This window comes from Thermobia domestica, chromosome 1 (assembly GCF_964235325.1).
Source record: "Thermobia domestica chromosome 1, izTheDome1.hap1.1, whole genome shotgun sequence".
In the NCBI taxonomy this organism is placed as follows: Eukaryota; Metazoa; Arthropoda; class Insecta; order Zygentoma; family Lepismatidae; genus Thermobia; species Thermobia domestica.
The window spans coordinates 241,623,817-241,650,124 of NC_137454.1; the positions used below are offsets into that span (position 1 = coordinate 241,623,817).

Genomic DNA, 26,308 nt, shown 5'->3' on the forward strand with positions numbered 1-26,308 from the left:
ATGTCTACAACGAATTAAAGGTCGTTAATCCTTTGCAATCGGAATCGAGAATAATAGCATCGATTCGAAATTTGCTTCCATTTAAACTGCAACAGATCTTATTTTCCACACAGTGTATGAGTTTCAGCCATTTATTGATGCTTGTCCAATGCTACGAAACTCAATACCATGCCATGAACCCACAATCAGGAATGGGTAAAAATAAGAATAATTCAGATCATTTGGTGCCTGTTCGGAATTTAAATATACGAAGTATGAATAATACAGAACCTAACCTAAGCCGAGTATACTCTAGCAATCAAAATGCGCACAATAGGCAAGGTTATGTAGAGAATCCGCCTAACCTAATTAATAGTAGCAATTCGTATGTTAGACCATATAGTCAAAATAGATTTAAAAATAATCGAAGTACTGAGCGAAATTCCAGAAATGCAGTGAACTACGTGGATAGACGTAATTGGAGATCAAGAGATGGGACTTCATACCAAAGTCAGAATCACGATGAAAGACATGTACAACACAATGTAGAACCTAATCATGATAGCGCAATACAGTGTACTTTATTAGAACCGTATGCAAGTTCGAATGTAACCTGATTACCGTTACTGAAATTAGGTTAAATTCATGTTAGTTGTAGATTCTTGTAAATTTTCATTTTAAGTTTATGTGTTAATATCAATAATGAAAATGATTCTTAAAAATACTTGAAATGCTTAAATAGAGTTTTAGGTAGACTGGAAAATTAATTTTCAAATGATTTTTATTCTTTCTTGTTAATATGAGGAATTATAATTCGATTTATAATCAATTAAAAGCAAAGATTATTTATATTAGATTGATTTGTGTTGAAAACTTAATTGTCAAAGATTATGTTAAAAAGAAGCTCTATTCTATAAAATCAATTATCCAACGACTACCTTGAAAGAAATTCTTCTTTATTATAACATCTTAGTGCTACTATGTATACCTTTAAATGCAACATCCGACTTATTTGTTATTTAATGCGCCCGTAAAGATTAATATTATTTGTAACCCACGTTTGTCCTTTACATTTTTCGAAATCGCACCCGTCGACGATTAATTAAATAAGCGACGATATTTTAATAAGGAAATATATTAATAATATAGTGGATAATAATAAAATAAATATAATTAATGTAATTAAAGATAAATATTGATGAAATGAAAGAATTGTTACGAATGTATTTATATATATATATATGTATATGTGAAATATAATGAATAGATATACAAGGTGCGATCAAAATATGATGGACATATATAATATAAGAACACTAATGTAAACGGACCAGTGGTTCTTGAAGATAAAAGCCAAGCCTACTCATGACTTTTATATTCAGTCCCTTTGTCGAGCGACATTTTTTATACAACAAAATACTTTGGTTTGTGTAATATTTACCTGTACCTTGGGCAGAAAGTACTCATACATATGCACTATACTTAGTAGAATGTTCATTTCATATTAACAAAAGAAGAATGTTTTTAATATATGTAAGTGATTATTATGGGATAGTTGATGATATGGACATGTTTTATGGTTACCTAGTCAGTGAGTTTGTGTACTTAACAGTTTTAAGAAAAGGATATTATAAGTTATGTCAAATAATAAACCAGTTTAACATCGTTTATAGACGTTGTCAGTTTTATTAAAAAGGTGAGATTAATGATATTTAAATATCGAAGCTAATATTTTTATGCCAAAGAATTACTACCACTTCGGATTTTTATCTCAGCAAACGAACCAGGTTTACGACTATCTTTTTGATAAGTCGTTGTAAGACCCCGTAGTAAGGAATTAAAAAAGAAACTCTTCGTCTTAGTCTGGGGCCTAGACAAAGCTACCCGTGACCAAATTTTGAAAAGTTTCGGTCCACTCGTCTCGTCCACAGGCCGCACAAAGATAGACAGACAGACACACGAACAAACTCTATTTTATTTATATTAGAAAGGTCAGATCCGCCGTTATTGTATTAGTGCGGTGCTTGAGCGATTGATCGTAGAAATTCAAACTCCGATGAGTGATAACTTTATAGGCTTGTTTTATTACAAGTTTAAACTCTTTAATCAGTAGAGAAGAGGGCGAGAATCATGGATCAGAGTTGATGACAATGGGTTTTGGTGGGTCTGTGGGTCACAGTGGGTAATAGTGGTTTATGGTGGGTGGTGGGTCAGAGTGGGTTACGGTGGGTCGTAGGTCACGACGGGTGGTAAGTCAATTGGTCGTGGCTAAAGTTTTCATTGCCCCACGCCCTCTCTGAACTACAGTGTTGAAAATTAATCTGTGAAAATCAATTGCAATTGATCAATCAATTGAAAGTAATTGCTGTGGAAATCAATTGCAATTGAATCAATTGCCAATTAATTTCAATTGCAATTGAATTACAGAATTCAATTGCAATTACTTTCCACTGCAATTACTTTCAATCAATTGATCAATTGCAATTGATTCTCCTTTTTCAATGGCCAACTGCAATTAACAATTAACCATTACTTATTTCAATTGTTAATTGCAATTAACAATTAAATTTACAGATTAATTGTTAATTGTTAATTCAATTGAAATTTGCCCAACACTGATACGGTCAGATATCCTAACATTTTTCGAGTGTTTTTTTCTTTCCTTTCTTTTTTTATTACATTGGCAAGCCTCCTTTGTGTAAATGATTATGTTAACTTTTTAAAATAAGCTCACAGTTAGTCATGCAATACTAAACAAAAACAATCTGATATTTTCAATGGGACAGACAGAATAGAGCAGGTAGGTTTACGATATTCAAATGGAAATATTTTTGAATTCATACTATACTTTATTGAAGTTAAGAATATGAAAAGGCACTATGAAGCAAGGAATTCGTAGCTCGAACCTAGATCATACGAGTTCTTGGTGGACAACAGCATCTATGATTCTTCTAAAAGCTCTTCCCTTTTCTCCCACCAGGGCCTACCTTAGGAATTGCGAATTCCAATTGGGAATAATTTTAGTCGATCTCAAGCTGTCAGCCAACTTGCACGATTTCTACCTCTCCACCCCAAATCAGCGTCAACCATCACAGCATGCCAGTCAACGATGATGGCCACAAATAAGCAGTAGACTGAAGAAATAAAGAATTTTCAACAAGGATTTTCTTCATTCCTAGAATGATCACTATAAAATAATTATACGTAGAGGCGATTTAAAAATTAATTCGAAAAAGGCTACAAAGAACCCTTATTCTATGCAGAACAAAAGAAGTACGTATTAAACACGTCAGTCAGGTAACTATAAATTATAAAGAGTTATTTTTTAAAGGCAGTCTTGCCTGAAGTGAGTTCCAAGAGTTATTTCGTAAATACAAAAATAATATTCAAATTGTATGTTAATATGACTGGATAAAACAAACATGTAACACCTTGAAAATTGGCAACATTCAACAAATTAACTATAACAAAATGAAGACATAGATGGGGGAAAATCACTTTCTGTATGTAAATTTCTTTTTACTAATTTTTCGGCCAAACAGGATTTGGCGAAACAGGAATTCTTCTTTTTCCGAACATGGCCGACTGCCCACGTGTGCGATAATTTCGTAGCTTAAGGTATTCGGCGAAACAGACAGGCTACTATCTACTGATGAAAAATATACTTATTAAGTTTGTAAGTGGTTTGCACAACACTCACTAGATGTCACTGTATACGAATGCAGATGTAATGCATAACATAACTTATGGAGCTTAATTATCCTTATCTCTTTGATTAATGGTGTACATTTTTGTACTGCCAACCTCAATTAAGTTTGCACTATTTCCTGCTTGCGATTATTTTCACCGATTATTCTTGATATGAATCCAACGAACAAGGGAGAAATCGGTTGCATATTAATTTAAAACAATCGATATCATTGATAGCTGCTAAATATGTCATTTATATTTGTTTGTAGATTTAGGTTCTCAATTTTGTACTCCTATTAACTTTTCACTTTAAAAAATTACTTAAAAAGTAATTAACTTACGTCCATTGTTCTAAAAGCAGAACAGCTTGAATTGCGTTGTTTTCCTTATATAATCACCACAACGTGCTCTGTAAAACATGAAATGTGATGTCATATAATATTGCAAAGTGCTGCAGTGCGTACTTCAGAAGCCGAGCCCACGCCAATGTCGCGTAGGAGACCCGGGTTCAATTCCGGGCGGGAACTCATGTGGTTTGGATTCCACGTTAATCAGTAGTCCACATCTCATATAGCCTCGCTGCTGAACGGGACGTTAAACTCAAAATCAACTCAACGCAATAACGAAATAATTACTCTTACGTCTAATAATTATGGCATGTAATCTAAAGGAAACGGGTGATTAATGAAAATAATTCATTGTGAGTTGTTTTACTTGAAGTTTTCAATGGGTTTTCATTGTTGCACTAGCAAAATTAAGAATTTACGATTACAAGATGGATTCAATAGATTCTTTCCGTATTGCCGTAGTTATTCGAATATTAAAAACCCCTCAAATATAACCCCCTAAAAATCTGTCGATTTTGATAACTCATTTATTACAATTATTTAGGCCTATAGGATCACTACAGAAAATTCACTCAACTACCAAACCAATGCTACAGAACTAGTGACTTAGAAATGTCTTTCTAGATAGTATATCGACCCATAGTAACTAACTAACTAACTAACTCTATGGCTTATGGAACTCGGAGTTTTAATGCCGCGTTCACAAAAACTCTGCACTGACTTCTATCCTTAGCCAACTTGATCCAGTTTCTATTTTGGATTCCTATTTCTGCGAGATCCATCTTAATATTGTCCTCCCATCTGCGCCTAGGTCTTCCTAATGGTCGTTTTCCGATTGATCTTCCAGTCAAGACTGAAACTGTTTCTATTTTCTTCCATCCTAGCTACATGATCTGCCCACCTAAGCCTCCTAGACTTGATGACCATAATAATGTTTGGTAAACTGTATAAATTATGTAGTTCCTCGTTATGAAGTTTCCGCCATTCCCCATTCCCGTTCCTCTTGGATCCGAATATTCGTCTCAGGACCTTGTTCTCAAATACTTTCAGTCTATGTTCTTCCCGCAGAGTAAGCGACCATGTTCGCAACCTTATAGAACAACAGGTATGATTATCGTTTTATATATTTTAAGCTTCAAATTCCTCGACAGAATTCGCGACGACAAGAGATTTTGAACTGAGTAATAACATGGATTCCCTGCTTTTAGTTGACATTTAATTTCTTCGTGAATATGATTAATGTTCTAGATATTTCAAAGTATCCACCTTATCAAAAGAATTATTTAATATTTTAACGCATCTATAATTTTCTGTATTACGGTCCCGACACACTTCCATTTATTTCTAAACCCATGTCCCTGCAAGCGTTTAATAAGATCTCTGCATTTCTTTCTATTGTTCTCCTATCATCTCCTGTCACAACCTGGTGAATACCGTTCAACTCTAGGCCATGGTTGCTATCTTTGATTTTCCTTATAACGTATTCCAGGACAACGTTGAATAATAATGCTGACAACGCATCTCCTTGTTTCAGGCCATTTTCGACGGGAAAGATCGTGGACAATTTTTTTCTACCCGGACTTTACTTTGGGATTCATTTAAACATATCTTAATTAATCTAATTAGCTTTCTCGGTATTCCAAGCTCTGTAAAAACGTGTAATGTTTCTCTCCTAACCGAGTCGTAAGCCTTTCTAAAGTCAATAAATAGTTGATGTACCGGGGTATTGTTTTCCCACTTTTTTTCGGGTATTTGGCGAATGGTAAATATTTGGTCGATAGTTGATCGATTTCGTCTAAATCCGCACTGATAATCTCCAATAATTTCATCTGCGTAGGGAGTCAATCTTGCTAATAGAATATTTGAAAGGATTTTATAGGATGTTGACAGAACAGAAATGCCTCGATAATTATTACAGTCAGTTTTGTCGCCTTTCTTGTGAATTGGAACAGATATTGACTCTTTCCACTCTTGTGGCAATTCTTCCTTGTTCCAGATAAGGAGAATGAGTTTGTGTATCTTGTTCCACAATTTTTCGCCTCCAGCTGAAATTAACTCAGTCGGAATTTTGTCTACACCCGGAGATTTGTGTTTCTTTAATTTCTTTATAGCGGTTTCTATTTCTATTCGGTTAGGTTCTGGAATATACGGTTCTGTGGTGTGTATCTCGTTTTCTCCAAGCACATTAGTTTTTGGCTGCGTGTTCAGCAAATCCTCAAAGAAATCTTTCCATCTATTTAAGAAACTATCCGCATCAGTGAGAACTGTTCCGTCAGCTTTCTTTAATATATAAGCACGAGGTTGATAGCCCTTCTTAAATTCGTTGATCCCCTTATACATGTCCCGAATGTTTTTATTTTTACTATTATCTTCAAGTTCCTTAATTTTGGCTTTCAAAAATCGCGTTTCTTTGTTCTAAAAGTTTTGGAAGTTTCCCGCCTGATGTCTACGAAATTTTGTGTGGTTATTTCATTTGGATTTTGTAGCCAACGTAATTTTGCCTGTTTTCTCTTTTCTGCTAATTTAATGCATTCCTGGTCGAACCATGGTTTGTTCATATCTATTTCCGCGTGTCCCAATTTTTCTTTTGCTGAAATTTTAATTCTATTTCTAATTTCAATCCAAGTGTACTCAACACTAGTGCACTCCGAATCTTCTAAAGCCAAGAATTTATTCGAAACTTCAATCTTGTATTCCTCTCTTACCTTGCTCTCTTCTAATTTCTTTGAATTAAATCTCTTCGTTTTCGGACATTGAATATTTCTTTTATTCAACGATCATCTCTCTCTTATTATCGCTGCTACCAGGTAGTGATCAGTGTCACAATCAGCCCCTCTAAATGACCGGACATCACTTATGCTGGATTGCCTTCTTCTATCTACTAAAACGTTATCAATTTGATTATGTGTTTTTCCGTCTCGTGAAGTCCATGTGTATTTATGAACGTCGCGATGTGGGAATTATGTACTCTTCACGATTAGGTTTTTGGATGTTGCAAAGTTCACGAGTCTAACACCGTTGTCATTACTTTCCTTATGCAGACTTTCGTTCCCTATAATTGGTTTGAAAATATCCTCTCGTCCTATCTTCGCATTGAAATCCCCTAATAGAATTTTCATATGGTATCGCGAGAGTTGGTCAAATATCCGTTCCACTTCTTCGTAAAAACTGTCCTTTATATCGTCATCCTTATCTTCTGGTGGGGCATGTACATTTAAAACAATAATATCACATAGTACACTGTAAAAAATCATTGTGTTATTTCAACGACATGCCTGTGTGTTAACATCATTGTGTTAAAATATAACACAAACAGGTGGTAACAACAACTCACACTCCTTTTGGAGTTGTGTGTCAAATGCCGGTAGTTGAAATGACACACAGCCTGTGTGTTAAATTAACGCAAGTGTAGAATCTTCGGTGTTGTTTTCTGAATGATTGCCAAATATGTTGGGCATCTAATTATAAAGGCTTATGTACTGAAGCTACAGACAAACACAGCTGAAAGAAATACTAAAACAAATCCAGGTATTCGCCAAATTTCAACATGCAAACCGCGCGATGTGTTCTTAATTGTTTTGCATAATGTTTTTGAAGAAATATGACAACAGCGAGAAAAAACACTATATTACTGTGTCACTTTTACACTGCACTAGAGCTCACCGACCACCACCGGGGTCTGTGCTTCAAAAATGGCGGAAAACAAGTAGAAACAAAATTAAGAGGCAAACATGTTATAAGGATAGGCCTATAAGTAAGAGTTTAATATCCTTCTTGAACAAGATGTTGGTGAAGGTTGTGTTTCGTACCATCAAGAAATACTTCATAATAAATGTTGGGGAGGACAAGAAAAAATTTTATGAAGATTTTCTAAATGAAGTGTTCTGTAGTTTACTATTCTTATTTTAAAATTAGAATCTTCGGTTAGCGTAAGCATGCACACCACAAATTCTTCCAACACATGATTAGATCAACAGTGCACACGGAGTTATTTCAACACTGAAATAGGTGTCATAGTAACACAGAAGTGGAGTCGAACAAACACCAAAAACGGTGTTAATATGGTGGTCTGACCTTAACTTTTAACACAGGGAGTGTTGAATTAACACCAAAACGGTGTTACTTATATGGCTTTGACCTTGAATTATGACACAACTATGTGTTGAAATAAGAAAATGATGTTGAAATAACACAGAGACTGTGTTATATTGATACTTGACATGGTGTAATATTAACACAAAATAACTAACACTCTACACACTGTGTTACTTTCTTCATGTTGGTGCAACACCGCCACAAGTAACACTCAACAGTTTTCCTCACACTACCGACCCTGACATGGTGTCGAATCAACACCGAAAATACTAACACAGATCCAAATTTAATACCGCTCAACACCGGTTGTGTATTAAAAACGTAACACACACCCCTGTGTTAAACGCCAACACCGCGGGGTCTATGTTGAATTAACACCCCATTATGGTAGTCACACTGGAACCACTGCCCTGTGTTAAAATTGAGTTGAATTAACACAACCATTTTTTACTGTGTATATCTATCCATTCTAAAAAATATTATGGTTGAAGTCATAGGTAGTAGGATGTGAACAGAAAGCTAGTCCATAATGAATCTTTACATTGTAAAAATCTTATCACACTGTTATTGGTAATTATGGACTATGGACATAAGAATAAAATACTAAGGTCAACAACAGTAAAAGTAAAATAACCTTTTAAAAGAACAATTAAAAAAGCTCCCATCATTAGCACCACATTATAGATAAGAGGGACACATATGTTCGAGTAAATACGCTAACTAGAATCCTGATATCTCAACTTGAAGTTTGAGGGCTAAAGTACACCACTTTCAATTGCGACCACCTCAGATTCCTGACATTTCCATTGCATGGTTAGATCGCATGTCTAGAAACGTTACCTGTAGATACTTAAGATATGCATAGGAACTTTTCAAGTGATTTAATTGTAGATCTCAATTTTTACATTTTCATATCATAAAAAAATAGAATTGGGTTACCCTGGGTCTCAACCATTAATTCAAAATGAAACCACTAATCTGTTACTTTTAAATGTGTTTATTACTAATTAAGTACAAATTATTGAAAAAAGTAACTACACACTCATCTAATAAATTATCAGGTACTTCGGACAATAATATATTTGAGCATTTTGCCCCAATCACTGCTTTCCTGTTAATATATATCGCTCTGTGTTTTTCTTCGTAAAGAAATATGGAGCATTTTCTGTAGGACAAAGAAATCTTCTGTATAAAGGCAGGTGTCCTACGCTTTTATATCCTACAGGCTCCAGCAAATTGTTCCATAACTCGTTGGCAGCTGAAAGAATTGCATAAAGTTACAAATAATATAATATACAACACATTGAAAAAATAGTCTTAACTTTAGTACAATTTCGATGTAAATATGCCGTTTAGGATAACAATGTTTGCGAAACTATGCGTCAATACATCTTTCAAAGACTACAAGTATATTTCCACCAAGTACTGCCAGTAACATGTATACTAGTCACGTAATAGAGAAACATAACGAAAATCCGATGTCTTAGATATACTTTTTCAGACTTTCATACTTTTAAACTTTCAAAGTCTGATGTGTTAGGTGTATTTTCAGACTTTTAGTTTTTCAAAGTCTGATGTCTGAGGCGTACCTTTCAGACTTTCAGACTTTTACTCTTTCAAAGCCTGATGTTTTAGATGTTTTTCAAACTTTCAGACTTTTAGTCTTTTAAAGTCTGATGTGTTAGTTGTATTTGAAGACATCTTGTAAGACATCTAGTCTGATGTCTTAGATTTTTTCAGCCTTCCAGACTTTTAGTCTGCCGACAGGCATCAAAGAAAAAACTGTAATAACTAGCAAGAAGCGATTTCTAGAATCTATTCAGCTACTCAAGAGTACAAGGTGTTCGTAAAGTCTCTGTACACCTGATTCATGTCATACGCTCACACTGGTGTATAGCAGACTCTTTTCGAACACCCTGAAAACTAAAACATCACTCTCACCTCTCAGTTATCATTGGAAGTGGAAGCAGATAGAAATTACCACTTTTCATCCACCGCTTCGCTTTCGATATTACTTTTAATATCCATAGACCAAAAAAAAAATGATAGATAACAAGAAATGGTTGTTGATATGGATTCGGAATTCCCGAGATATGTTCCACCACCATCCTTATCCCTCTACGGAAACCGGAAGTACTAGAAATTAACTACTACTTCCGGTTTCAATATTTATCTCAATAGAGAAAAAAGTGAAAGAAATAGCGAGAAATAATTTTTGCTACGAATTCAGCACATTAAGAATAGATTTTATCTTCATCTTGTCAATCTATTAAACCGAAAATGATAAAAACCTATTATTTCCGCTTTCAACACTGATCAACACTTATCATCGTTTCAGGTTTCCAAACTATAAATTCGCCCTCCATGGGTGTGAAATTAGAAAGGAAAGTTAAAATCACATTTTCATTTATACTGTTCACACACTTTTGCCTCAATTATGTCCAAATTTTTTTTCTATGTTATTTACAAATTCAGTTTGAAGTTCGACGTAGTGCAAACCACTCTTTATATTATCTTTAACCGAATTGAAAATTTCTCTGTAAATATTCTGAAAAGACGCCAAGTTCTATTAAAATCTGCAAAATTAGAAATAGAAATTTGCAACTTTAGTGCTGAAACAAGTTCTGTGAAATATCCTCTCGAGAGGCATTTTCCCAACAAGTTGTTCTCAAAACTAATGTATCAAATTTCTTTTTCCGATATTCGGACTTCAATAGATTTTGGCATCGTTTAAGATTTCTATTCTATTTTCTGGCCGAACAAAGTGAAAAATATGTGTGACCTTGGCTCTATTTTTTACATTTAGGTTTTTGGTAGGATTTAAATACTTTTGTTTTTTTTAAAAAAAGCCTTTGTAATGATCTTCCTACTATGTAAAGTAGCAGAAGCCTATTAGTGTGCTCGAACATTAAAGAGTGAATATGCAATTCTTATTTTTCACTAACCCTCCTAATTTTTACCTGTACTAGAAAGTAATTTTCAATTTTCGGAGTTTTTTCTTTACCTGTATAACGTACCCTACATTTGCGTCAAGTAGAGGCTTGTGAGGAAAGTAAAGCTACAAACACATTTACACATTAGGAAAAAAAATGTGTATCAAAGTCGGAAACTGTAACCGCTTTCCGGATCTGCTCCTGATGTCCCACCAGCGAGTACTTTCAGGAGATCTGAACTTACTTGGTTAAGACATTAAAGAACATTTCCAAAAAGGGATTACAGAACTATCGCTCTCAGGTCTCAATAATGAAATGAGCATAAAGTACCGAGAGGTTCGGATGTCTCGTCTCGAAATCCTCGTTGATCGCTCAGACCACGATACACAATAATATCATTCACACATACAACGAAAACACATTAAATAAAATAAAACTATGCTTATTTATTAAATGCACTATCTGTAAAAAAAAACTATGTAGAAGAAAAACAATCACAACACTAAACACTGATATGGATGTAATCACTCAACTATTTCCACAAACATAAAATTACACTTCACATTTCACGAAGTTATAGCCCATTGAATTTGTATCACTTATATATGGATGAAATATTATATTTGAAGGTTCACCACGAACACTTTTCTCACACCAGTAAACAATGAACATTGGGATTTGCATAATGGGGTAACACTAAAGGTAATTCCACGACGTAAGTTCCTGGCTGCTGCGAAAAGAATCCGTAAAAAGTTGACAGTAGTATCCAGCAGAACAAACACAGGCAGTTGCAATGTACAATTTAGGACATTGGTAGGATCCGTTTACTAATTATGAGCACTGGGTAGCGGATCCAGGACTTCACTAAATAGGGGCTAACCGTTGTACAAGTCCATGGGTGGCTACTAGGCTGATGCCCCTTTGCGTTATTTTATAGCGAATTAAATGAACATGTTGGCTATATCGAAGCACGGAGAGAACTTCTGGAGTTGAGGGGCTCCAGGTACGAGCTGGATTGACCGACTGGTCAGTATTGGCAGTTCATTTTAAAACGTGATCAATTTAAGCCACCTGTATGAATATGTAAATGAAATGTTGAACTAAATTGCGTTAATTCACAGTTCACTGGCCACAATGTAGAAGGAAACTACGATAACTTAGTCGTGAGAGCTTCTAGATAAAAAGTGACTGAACAATATTGCTAGGCAACAGTCTGGATAGATTGCAGCTATCCATAGTAGTATGTCCATAAGTAATTGAAGAAAACACTTAATTCAGTTCCAAGCAATCATATAATGTAGTCTTTGCATATTAATGAGTAAGAAAGAAACAACTCACTAAAATCTTCTCAGGTGAAAAAACGTATCACATACAATATATTGGTGAACAATGAAAGACTCTTTTGTTCTAATTCGTGGAAAGGAAATAAGTTACTAGCAGTTTCCATCGAAGAAAAATATTTACGTCGCAAAAATAAAGTATAAATTGAAGAATGATTTCTGCCTTTCCAAAATATACAGAGCGTCCACAAAAATTACTTATATAACCTGTTGACGGTTATAAAACATTTGCAATAACGTTGATCCATAAAACGATGATACGGAGTGATTCATCAGTGCGAGATGAGTCACACGCGTTGAAAATGGCAGCGACAATACCGATTCCCGCCAGTTGTGAAGTGTAGAGTTTAATTACGCTCGTTCAGGCGCAAAGAAAGTGTTCATTGGAGACCTCGCATACTAGGGATGGTATCGAGACGAGACTTTGTACAGTCTCGGTCTCGTCTCGGTTTAAAAATAGCTGTCTCGGTCTCGGTATCGTCTCGAGTCAAAAATCGCCGTCTCGGTCTCGGTCTCGTCTCGGTCAACAAATGCTTGTCTCGATCTCGGTCTCGGTCTCGAGGGCCAAATCTCGGTCTCGTCTCGGTCTCGGCTCGAAAGTCTCGAAATAAATAGGTGAAATTAAAATTGTAAAAGTATTATTATTGTAAAGTTTGTCATTTCTGCTTCTTATTTTTGGCCTTATTCTTGACATAGAATTATAGTATGGTGTACTTCTTCAGAGCTAATTTGCTAGCGCTGATGCCTTCCATGCGTGTGTTCCAGTTTCAATCATCAGTGGGTATATCATATCTGAGATAAAATTCTAATAGTAACCCATATTTCACTTTCAGCAAAAGACTTTCTCATATGGCCTCAGTACTGCCTATACAATTAAACTCTATTAAATTAACTTCAGTACTATACAGTAGTTTATTTCCTACCTTAGAATAAGAATTATTCAATACATTCTAACTTATAACGCAACACATAGCAGCATGAATGTATTTAATCGTACCGAAAATGAAATTTTACAATTTCTCATTTATTGTCCAATACATTTTGTTTTGACTGTCATTTTAAAAGCATAACATAACGTTCATTATCTGAACAAATAGGGTAAATTATTACTACAATACATTTTGTTTAGAATTGATCAAATGCTTTATTACCGTTGCACATTTACGTGTTTAATTGACACCTTATAACACGAAATTCCTAAACTTTGGGTGGGAGCTACGGCACTCATCTTTGCTATGTGTGGCCTCGGGTTGCATCACGAAACAAGTTTGATTCAAAGTCAGATGTTTCGCATGGTTCGCGTCTAAATTTAAGTACATTCTGTTTCTTATACAAGTTCCTAAAGTTGTAATGCATTACATACGCATACGTATATCCACTGCCGTAACATAGATTAAGCTTATTCCTGAGCTCTTAGCGGTGCATGTGATCTTTATTCTAGAAAACCAATTGTGCGTTCAGTACGTTGAAATTTTATATTGATTGAAAATTACTTGCAAAACATAAACATACATATTATATAAGTATATAGGTAATTCGAGCTAAGTGTATCAATTTTTTCTCTCTCGCCAAAACAAGTGATTATTAACTTTCTAGTTTTCTTTTGTATTCATTTTCTTAGTTTTGCAGCAACATGAAGTATTAAATAGTCAAAAATATATTTTTTTTCGCTGTATGACTTTCGTTAAATTTTGGATTCAATTTTAGCCCACCTTACCTAGTAAATTTATACAGTATATATATATATATATATATATATATATATATATATATATATATATATATATATATATATATATATATATATATATATATATATATATATAAACATTAATGGTAGACTATGTTGAGTCACTTTTTGGTCAAATTGAGTTAGAATATTTTTTTTTAATAGACTATGTTCTTTCTAGTGGTGTAATAATGTAAGCCTAAAGCCACCTTACTACTTTGAAACTACTTAGTATATTTTGAAAAACAGTATTATAGATCTTAGTTAAGGAACCGGTTTTTCGCTTCTCCTGTAAAATTACGAAATTATGACTTGGTTTAGTTTACCTCTCAGGTCTTGATATAAAATCAACACCATCATCATAATCAAGCATTATCAATCCACTGCTGGATGAAGTCTTCCCAAGTTTTCTCTACAACTATCTAACTTGGGTAATTCTTTTCCAGGTTACTCCCCAGTGGTTCCTGATTTTGTCACAATTTCTTGTATGCGGACATTTCCTAGGCTGTTTTTGTCACGTGGTATACAATCTAAAATTGTTTTTGTCTATCGATCATAATTTCGTCTTGCAATATGTCCATAAGATTTTCCGATCTATTTAAACATTATTTCATTAGTACCAGTCATTAGTTGCCAAATAATTCATTTCTATATATTTGGGCTACAAATAGGTCATATCCTCTACTTTTGGAGTACAGACACGCTACTTTTTGATCTTCGGATCTGGCATCACGGACTCAATTATTTAAATCAACACAATGTAAGAACCCCCATTTGCTGTAATGGCTACTACGCTTGATTTTGGTTCGCATGGTCCCGAGTTCGATTCCCGGTGGCGGTAATGTTCAACGACCGAAGTTTTAGGAAACAGGTTAGGCTAAGGGAAACTGTGATGATGAGAGAGGAATGAAATGGTGGAATGAAGAAAGTGGGAGGTAACGGGAGAACCCCGAGAAAACTCACGCACTAAACTAAATTAACTGAACAGAAATATGTAATATCAAACGTAGTGCAATTTGAGAAATTACAACTTTATGTTGCGTTGGCAACATTGCTTGTTTATCTAGTGGTATTGCAGAGTATCTGGAAGAATTTCCCCTTCCATATTTCACACAACATGTTAAAAAAAAATCAGCATTTTTAATATATATCACTATTATTAGATGAAATACCCATTTTTCGCATGGGGCCAGTATTTGGAAGTCAAGGCCTGTGGGAGTATCACTATCTCAGCAACAGCGAAAACTATGTATTTGACACTAATATCGGTCATTTTGTATTATTTTTACATGTCTGGGTACCCCCTCCCCAGCAGGTGAACCCCGGCCCGCATGCACTGGTAGCTGAATTTGAAAGTATCGCTAATGGAAGTGACACCATTGATCTCAACGACCGCAAAAACTATACATTTGACACTAATATCGGCCATTTTGGATTACTTTTACATGTCTCGGTATCCCTCCTGTGAACCCCGGCCCGCAGCTGAATGCGGTGAATTTGGAGGTTAATGCGATCGGAGTTTCACCATTGATCTCAGAAAACGCGAAAACTATTTGACACTAATATCGGTCATTTTGTATTATATTTACGTCTCGGTACTCCCCTCCCCCGCAAGTGAACTTCGGCTCGCATGCACTGGTAGCTGAATTTGAAAGTCATCGCTAATGGAAGTATCATCATTCATCTCAGCGACTACGAAAACTATGTATTCGACATTAATATCGGTCATTTTCTACCCTCCTGATTTAAAAAAAAAAAAAAAAAAAAAAAAAAAAAAAAAAAAAAACGCTTCTTCTTGATCTGAGGCCTGGGACATGATACTTGTCACTCAAATTTCGTAACTCTTGGACTCTCGTCTGGTCCCCAGGCCGCACACAGGCAATCAGAAAGACAGGCATGCAGACACACAGACAAACAAACTCTTTCTTTTACTTATATTAAATATCTATACAGGCGAGGATCCAAGGGGAGTGTTAAAGGTGTTATACACACTGGATAAAATGTCAAACTATGGTTTAGCCCCTCCCTCGATCATATCCTTGATCCGCTAGTATATATATATATATATAAGTGCGTTTGTGTGTGTGTTGAGAGAGGGAGAGAGAGAGAGGACTATACACATCAGCAGTGGATTTTGTTTCGGGAGAGGCTTGAGAACGATTAAGAAATATTTGTGTTGTACGTGCAATGCGAAAAAATGATTACAAATCTATTTCGGGAGGGGCTTCAGTCCGATAGCCATCCCCTAAATACGCCACTGAACATTAGTCAACCGTTCCCATATTACCTAATACAGCAACGAAAGAAATTTTGAGTAAAGGTCAATCTTAATAGTTGTCTATATCAATATTCGAGACGAGACCGAGACTTTCGAGACTGACCTAAGTCTCGTCTCGGTCTCGTCTCGATTTATAGAGGCCCGTCTCGGTCTCGGTCTCGTCTCGGTAGATAAAAGGCCGTCTCGGTCTCGGTCTCGTCTCGGTATATAAAAGGCCGTCTCGGTCTCGGTCTCGTCTCGATAATTCGAGACGAGACCGAGACGAGACCGAGACTAGTCTCGGTCTCGGTACCATCCCTATCGCATACAGCGAATACCGTATGTTCCTATATCTAAATAAACATCTTGGTGGAAACGCTTTGAAGACTACGACGACGAAATCACGGAAGAGGTCGCCACGTGATTACGAATGCAGCGGTGGATTTTTACGATTCTGGAATACAAAAACATTTCCACGTTTAAACAAATGTTTGGACAATGGTAGTACTTATGTGTGGACATAGCCTCTGTACCAGTACATCCAGTGTTTTTTTTCATACATTTCTTATATATATTATTTTTCGTTTGCATCTTTACCATCCTGACAAAGCCTCATATCAAATTTCCATATCTTCAAGAAGTGCCCTATACAGAAGGTTGTTTCATCCTTATGGCAGTGAATTAAAGGCTCTAGCAGAAACATTGCGTTGGTCCCAGTACCATATTGTACTCCCATGCGCAAAAAATATTGCGCGTATACTGTAACTCACGATTTTTCGCAATTATTTCATTTTCCATATGTTTATGGGTAACATTTAGTTATTAGTAAGTGGAGATAATAGAAAGCAATCCATCTAAGGAGATATTTCCAAAAAATATAATAAAATAATAAAAATATAAGCAAAAAACAAAATTATGTTCGGTTTTGTGTATACTGGCAATAATGTTTTCGAGGGAATTTTTGGAGTAGCACAGCACGATTGCAGAGGGAATAACAAGATTAGTAGGAGAAGACCTGAACCAAGGAATGGAAATTGGAGTAAAATATTGCATTTATTGGCTTAAATCTAGGGTGTAAATTGTCTGCCAAATATAAATTAGCTTCTGTAAGCAAGATGTTATGCGAAAATATATAAACAAAGAGAAAAACTGTTGTCTTAAGTTTGGAAGTGACATGCTCTATAGCCATGAGCATTTATTTCTTAAGAAAAAGATCGGCAACAAAAGAAAATCTGTGTGGTGAAGTGGGTAGTGTGACGGACTAGTAATTCTTATACTGTTTTGACACCAGATCTAATCCCATCCGGTCCTGTTCAATTTTTTTTCTTTACAAAACATTGTAGAAAGTGTATAATTTTTATGTTGATAAAACTGAAACAATACAATTAGGAAATAACTTTTTGTTTCCTTTGATGACGTATTTATTTAGAATTAGTGTACTATTAGTAATACCGATTGCTTTCAGTTTATGGTGTTGTATAGCTTCCTTTATCATCCTCTTTTCTTGAAAAAAAAATTATCTCCAATAAAGTATGAAAAATATATATAGTCAGAAACAGACATCTTAGTATCAAACGTGATTTATCGTGATGAAATGAATAAGTTTCCCGTTATTAAAAAAGAAAACTATAGAAAATCATTGAATTTGGTCTTAAGGTTTTTATTGTGCTATATATATTCTTTATAAGACTATACTTTATAAGGGAAGATGAGCGATCATACCCTCAAATTTAGCTAGTGAGTGAAAGATATTTTCGGCACAAATATTTTACAGGTTTAGGTGCATGAAACACCAATACGCCATGGTCTTGACCTTCGTTTATTTCACATTATTATCCGACATATCATAGCAGGTAAAAAGCAGCATCAATCGGCAAGAAGAACTGCAAGTTGTGGTCTTAGTCTGTTTTTGATGCTCCGGACTCGATCGCCTAGCACGCTCGTCTATACCTTGACTCATACGTCTATCATTCAGTGCAGGCACATATCCAACTTTTCTTTTCGGAGGGGACCCGACACGAATCCTCGTAAGCACGTAATTCTAATGTTTCAAAAATATCAATAATAATAATAATAATAATAATAATAATAATAATAATAATAATAATAATAATAATAATAATAATAATAATAATAATAATAATAATAATGCAACAGTTCTGTATTTCTCTTAAACGTTTCTTACTTGTCAATTATGAACCGGTCAAACTTAATTCTAACTCACACGAAATCGAAAAATATTTTCTAGAGACATGTAAGGAAAACTGTCTGCTACGTATATCACATAACAAAAATAGCAAATGGCAATGAGTGTATCGTTCTAATAAAGTAATGTTATAAACAGACCGGAAACGAAATTGTAATCCCATTTAAAAGTGTTCTTTAATTCCACCTGGTATCAATGGCATTACGGTATATTCTTACAAGTAACACTTCCCAAGTGTAACACTCCGATTTTGATAAAATTTGACAGTCAGATACTACACATAAAATAAACGAATACATGTTTTTTATTTTCTGCGGAAAAACTGTTTTACGGGGGCAAAAGCACTCACCCAAAATTTTGAAAGTTGACGCCCGAAAGACAAAAACAACTGGACCAAAGTGTACGAAATTGTGCACAGATATGGCAGACGTAAAATGAAGGAATACGTGTTTTGTATTTTCCTGGAAAAAACGGTTAGGTGGGACGCAGACCCCTCCAAACCTTTGATCATGAAATATCAAAAGTGCTAGTAACAATATGTCTGATGTGTGTAAAGGACGAAGAATTCCGATGACACTTTATGTATGGACAATACGCAAAAACTAAACGAATGCCTGTTTTAGGGGATAAAATCCCCTATCCAAAATGATGAAAGTTGACGCCCGAAAGGCAAGAAGAAGTGAACCGAAATGAATGAAATTGTGCACAGATATTGTAGACGAAAAATGAGGGAATATGGGTTCCGTATTTTCCTGAAAAAAAAAAAAAACGTTTCGGTGGGACACAGACCCCTCCAAAACAGTATGTCAGAAGTGCTTAAAGGACATGAAGAATTGGAACGACACATTGTGTAGGGACAATACGCAAAAAAAAAAAAAGGTTTATTTTCTGCGAAAAATTGGTTTTAGGGGGCAGAATCCCCCCCCCCAATTTTGAAATCGTGCACAGATATTCTAGACGTAAATCGAGGTAATTGTGTTTCGTATTTTCCTGGAAAAAAGCGATTGAGTGGGGCTCGGACCTTCTAAGCTGTTGATTAGGAAATATCAAAAGTGCAAATAAGTATGTATACGTCAGAAGTTCCTAAAGAGTATGGAGAATTGCAACAAAACTTCGTATAGGGACAATTTGCAAAACAATAAATGAAATGCATTTTAATTTGTATGAAAAAACAGTGTTGGGGCCTAGAGCCCCTCCAAAAAAAAGTTAATATTACCGTAAAAGTGCAGGAAGGAGTGGACCGAAGAAAATGAAATTGTGTGTAGATATTGTATAGACTGTATGTAAAATAAGGACTTTCGTGTTTTAAAGATGTCCCTATCAATTTTGGCACATCAACAGCAAACAGGAAATTAATCGGCACGAGTTTTTGTTTATGCGGAAAAACATTGTAAGGGTTAAAGTTGCCTCGTGAAATACTACAAAATACGCTATACTGTTTGTGCTTGTTGTTGATCTGCCAAATTTGAAGAAATCTGATGGAGACACTTGTGAAACACGAGGGCTTTATTTTTCATATCCAATATCTACAGACAATTTCATTCGCTTCGGTCCAATCCTTCCGACATTCAACGCCTCGGTCCACTCAAAAGGTTTTTTTCTCTTTTCAGGAAAATACGAAGCACGTATTTCCTCATCTTACCTCTACAACATTTGTGAACAATTTCATTCAGTTCGGTACATTTTTTCTTGCCTTTCTTGCGTCAAATTTCAAAATTCATGGGGGGGACCTTTTGTCCTCTAAAACCGTTTTTTCGCAGGAAATAAAAAAGCCGAATTTGTTTATTTTTTGCTTATTGTCCTAACACAAAGTTTTGTTCCAATTCTTCATGTAAATTTAGGCACTTCTGACATACTGTTATTAGCACTTTTGATATTTCATGATCAAAGGTTTGGAGGGATCTGTGCCCCACCTAACCGTTTATTCCAGGAAAATACAAAACACGTATTCTCTAATTTTATGTCCGCAATATCTGTTCACAATTTCGTTCACTTTGGTCCACTTGTTTTTGCCTTTCGAGCGTCAACTTTCAAATTTTGGGTGAGGGCTTTTGCCCCCTAAAACCGTTTTTCAGCAAAAAAAAAAATAATAAAAAATAAAAAAGCACTTATTTGTTTATTTTATGTATAGTATCTACCTGCCAAATTTTATCAAAATCGGAGTGTTACACTTGGGAAGTGTTACTTGTTAGAATTATAACAACAACGCATTGTCCACAGTTTGGACACTGACTCAAAGTAATCTGACATAAAAAAAAAAAACTCAAAAGGGAAAAAGTAGATTTATTAAAAAGTGCTTGAGGTTTGGTAAGGGACAGCTTCCAGGACCTCACGCTGGATATCACTGAGTCAATGCATTATATTTGTTTCTTGCAAAGATGATAATTAGATGCGTAATGTGTAAAATTATATCATAGTTTGACTTTTTATAGGTCTTTCCTTAACACATCCATATTATCCGGCGTTCTGCCTGCCTGTTTTATGTCGGATAAGCGAAACTCTACTGTATTTTCAGATAGCATATACACAGGAGCTAGAGGTCTGCACGGGCCGGAATTTTTAGAACGGACTCGGCCCGTCCCCTTTAATTTATAATCTATAGGCATTAGCATTAAGGGCAGAGCCAATGGAGCCCAGGGCCCCCAGCTCAGGGGGCTCTTTAAAATCCCTCTGTTTAATACTTACGCTCGCGGTATCGCTAGATTTAAGTCTTTGCATCAGCAGCATTTAATTGTTAATAATGAATGCAATTATTTAATTGTTAATAATGAATTTAACTAAACTAATTATTGTAAACTTGGAGCACATTCAAATATTACAGCATAGTTCTCGGTAGTTCCATAAGTAATTTCAGAGACCACGGTGTTTCAGTGGTAGAGCGTTCACCTTTGGTGCATGGAGTCCTTGGTTCGATCTATGCTCGCGCCAAGTGAACCTTGTGCTGGACAAACACTGTGTGCGTGGGTTATCTCGAGGTTCTCCCGTTTTACCCACTTTTTTCATTCCACCATTTCATTCATTTCTTATCATCACTGTCTCTTTTAGCCTATCCGGCATAATCGTGGGACGTAAAACTTAAAAATTTCATTTCAAATCATTTCAATCAAAAAACGGTTGCAGGAAGTACCGGTATGTAATTTCGAATAAAACAAACTACTATATACAATTCTGAGTATATTATTCTTTTATGAAATTCTCGCGAACCTTATTTCTAAATTGAAGGGTAAGAAGACTAAATTCATTCTCTTATTATTATAGATCCATTTCAATTGAAGCAGTTGGAATAGTTGAAAAAAAAAAAAAAAAAACATACCCTATATTCCAGTGTGCCACAATCGGTATAACGCGCCACACTGGTGTGTCCAGCAAAGTGAACAGTGTGACGCAAACTTTTTCCTATTATTTGCAAGAATATTTGTCGAGTTCCTGTTATTTATTATTATTATTATTATTATTATTATTATTATTATTATTATTATTATTATTATTATTATTATTATTATTATTATTAACGATTTTTTCATGGATCAGCTGTCTGTATACGGTTAAGCAACCACAAGTATCACATTGAAGGAATGAGTGTAATTATTTACTTTAATAGTAATACAAAAGTCTATTTGCTTGTATATTCTACCGGTAATAACTGCATCCGTCTAGAAAGCTAGGACTAACAACAAAGGGATACCAAGTTGTGACCACACACCGCCCCAAATCGTGGGTGCCACAAGTTCTCTTCTACGCCTTAGAACAATAAGGGCTGTAGCGTTCAGGGAGAGAGAGAAACAACTTAATTCCATTGCAGTTATATGCTTATTAAATGTTAACTTATATTTATAAATTGTGTAAGTGATCGTATCGTTTTCTGTATTATTATTATTATTATTATTATTATTATTATTATTATTATTATTATTATTATTATTATTATTATTATTAATAATAATAATAATAATAATTCTTATTATTATACATTTCTTAATACGTTGATTGCCATGTGTATGGAATTCCATACACATGGCTGTCCTGTACAGTAGAGCGTGATTATTTTCCATACGCAAACAATGTAGATATTCCAAGTTTGTTGTGTTCGTTCTATAGGTGTGTATGTAATTAGATACATATGGCGTAGAAATCAAAATTTAATGTCCATGCCACGTATATGCAAAACCATACACAAAGACATTTATGAACAAAGACATTGAGTTTGAGTTTAACGTCTCGTTCAGCAACGAAGCTATATGAGACGTCGGCCTACTGATTAACGTGGACTCCGAACCACGTGAGCTCTCGCCAGGAATCGAAGCCGGGTCTTCCACGCCAAAGGCGCGTACGCTAGCCACTAAAGAGCTTATGACTGAGACATTTATGAGCTAAAACAAAGGCGAAAACAAAGATGTGTGATGTGATTTTGAGTTTATCATCCCTTTCAGCAGCGAGGCTATATGAGACGTGGACCTACTGATTAACGTGAAATCCGAACCACATGAGCTCCCGCCGGACGAAAACAAAGACCTTTGGAATTGACAATTGTTTGGACATTCCAGTCGAACCTACCTAATATTAACAACGTTTCTACGATAATTTCGTAACTTGTATTATTTCTTTTGTTGATTAGCTTGGTTAGGCTTATTTAAACACTTGCTTCTTTGCACTGACGTGTCACATCTCTTGGATGAAGATACACTAGCTCTCACTGGAAATCTAATCCAGAACCAATGCACTTGAACCATTTGACCACAACAAGGCACATTTAAAAAGAAGTTTCGATTTTGTTCGGAAATTTGCGATTAGGTGTAACATTTAAAAATATATTTAAGAAAGGGTACGGAGTAAACGCACTGTACTTTCTCGCTCGAATTTTTTACACTGACTTATGTTAGGCTGCAACTGTTATTGAAACATTTATTTGGGAAATTGCGAATAAAATAATGTTTTGGAAAACTTTGCTAGAAGAAACTTCAGGCCCAAAAGTAAAGTACCCATTGGTCATATTTCCGTTAGAAATAACTTGATCCATATATTAGAATTATAAAGGATATAATTGTATGTGAACTATAAGCAAAAGCGTCTGAGTAATTTCTGAGAAAATTATGCAAAAAGTCATCCCCAAGAATAAATTATCCCTTGTGGATCTTTTCAGTACAAACGAGCTATGCTATATTGTTAGTGTTTTCATAAAACATTTATTTATGAAATACAAACACAATCGCCTGAGTCGTTCTTGAGAATATCGCAGGGTAAAACTTACTGTCAAAAGTAATATACCATTTCTAGATTTTCCGGATGAGGGAATTATACCATATAGCTAGGTTATTTATGTAACACGTATTTATAAAATATGAACAACAAACATCTCCTGAGTTGTTTTTAGGAAGGTCATCGGGAAAAGCTTACCCCCAAAGGTAAACTCTTCTATCTGTACTTTTGACAGTATATCGAGTAATTTTTAAGCAAATCGTCGGGAAAAATTTCACTGTCAAAGTAAACTCTCTCTTTTGGATTTTTCTTTTCGGAACAAGCGAGTTATACCATATTGTAAGATTATTACAGAAAATATTTTTACTGAAATTAGAACAAATTTGTCTCAGTTATTACTGAGACAATTGTCCAAAAAAAATCAACCCTTGAGAAAACCACTTCTTCTGTATGTTATCGGAATAAACTATTTATGCTCTATGTTAGTTTATTAATGAAATATTTCTTTACGAAATATGAACAAAATTGCCTGAGGCGTTAATGGGAAAACCATCGGGGGAAAGCTCACCCTAAGATTAAGCTACTCCTTCGAACGAGTTGTCATATTGTTAGGTAATTAATGATACGTTTATTTATGAAATGTGGTTGAGAAAATTGTGCAAAAAGAACGCATCCCATACAGTAAATTACACCATATATATTTTTTCAGAAAAAATATTCATATGTGGTGGAGATTTGTTAATAAAATATATATTTATCAAAAGTAAATAAAATCGTCACAGCTTTTTTTTATTTGAGAAAATTGAATTATTTTAAATTTTAATCCTTCAGTAAATTACCCTTGCTTTTAGGTGTCGAAGGACATAAAATTCGAAAGATATTATGTTATTAAAAAGTTATGTCTAGAATTCGGTGCAGATAAGTTGAACAGTATGGCCTCTATTTGAGTGCGTGTAAAAGCGTGACGAACCGAGAGACAAATAGATGGACAGACATCGAAAAATAATTTTTTTCGATATGTAGGAGCCATGTAACTTGAATTTATTGAAATCTAGTATTCGGTTTTTATAACTATCACCACACTTTCTTCTTTCGTCGCTCGAATGTGAAAACGAATAGGCCTACACCGACACGTACTGTGATAATTTGTAATCTCAAAAATTTAATTTGTTATGTTTAATGTGTGGTTACTCTAGAAAAAAAAGCTTATGCATGTTACATCATTTTATTATCAGTTTTTCATGCTACTGTATAATTTGGTACGATTATAGTTAATATTCATGGCATCTTTTGGAAGCATTCGCGTTCCTCACAAAGAGAGCTGTAAAATTTACTTTTGTTTAAAGAAAGCACTCTTGATTTTTTTTTCACACAGACTTGCATTTGTTGCACTTGTGGATATGAAACAAAAGGAGAGAGAGAGAGAGAGTCAATACTTTAAAAAGAAACACACACACAGAAACACTAGAACAGTTTTTTTTTCTTCATGACAACGAGCTATCGCTGTGACTGTGTTCCTCACGCTGTGTGTAAGCTGCAGGTTGCTCTTGTTTTGTTTTTTTCTGTTCCTGACTCACAGACACTCGCAGTGAGTTGAAGCTGTGTAAAAACGGAGAGGGAACGGTTAAGCATACCATACCATAAACTAAAAACAATCGCTATTAGTAATAAATAGTAAGCTAATTCTGAAAAAATACGTCATCAGAAAAACAAAAAGTTATTTCATTATTATATTATTTCGCTTCTTATTAACATAAAAATTATACACTTTCTACAATGTTTTGTAAAGAAAAAAAAATTGAACAGGACCGGATGGGATTCGATCTGGTGTCAAAACAGTATAAGAATTACTGGTCCGTCACTCTACCCACTTGACCACACAGATTTTCTTTTGTTGCCGATCTTTTTCTTAAGAAATAAATGCTCATGGCTATAGAGCATGTCATTTCCAAACTTAAGACAACAGTTTTTCTCTTTGTTTATATATTTTCGCATAACATCTTGCTTACAGAAGCTAATTTATATTTGGCAGACAATTTACACCCTAGATTTAAGCCAATAAATGCAATATTTTACTCCAATTTCCATTCCTTGGTTCAGGTCTTCTCCTACTAATCTTGTTATTCCCTCTGCAATCGTGCTGTGCTACTCCAAAAATTCCCTCGAAAACATTATTGCCAGTATACACAAAACCGAACATAATTTTGTTTTTTGCTTATATTTTTATTATTTTATTATATTTTTTGGAAATATCTCCTTAGATGGATTGCTTTCTATTATCTCCACGTACTAATAACTGAATTTTACCAATAAACATATGGAAAATGGAATAATTGCGAAAAAATGTGAGTTACAGTATACGCGCAATATTTTTTGCGCATGGGAGTACATGTCACAAGTGAAGCAGACTGTTATCCACAAGCTTGGAGAGATTAAGTGTCTTTGGAATCATCATGCCTCCAAAAATGCATTAGTGTTGGGAGGGCTAAATAATAACGTGGCTTTCTAACGTGAGCTATAGCTATAACCAAATTAG

The 26,308-nt window shown here is 34.8% G+C and overlaps 1 protein-coding gene across 1 annotated transcript in view; it reads right to left on the minus strand.

Annotated features, from left to right (window-relative positions):
• Positions 1 to 9,153: 9,153 nt before the first annotated feature.
• Positions 9,154 to 26,308, minus strand: part of LOC145694793 (phospholipase B1, membrane-associated-like) — a 55,030-nt gene continuing 37,875 nt past the window's right edge. The window contains exon 7 of the mRNA XM_081771442.1: positions 9,154 to 9,369. Coding sequence (XP_081627568.1) covers positions 9,212 to 9,369 — 158 coding nt within the window. The 3' untranslated portion in view covers positions 9,154 to 9,211. The remainder of the gene's footprint in view (positions 9,370 to 26,308) is intronic.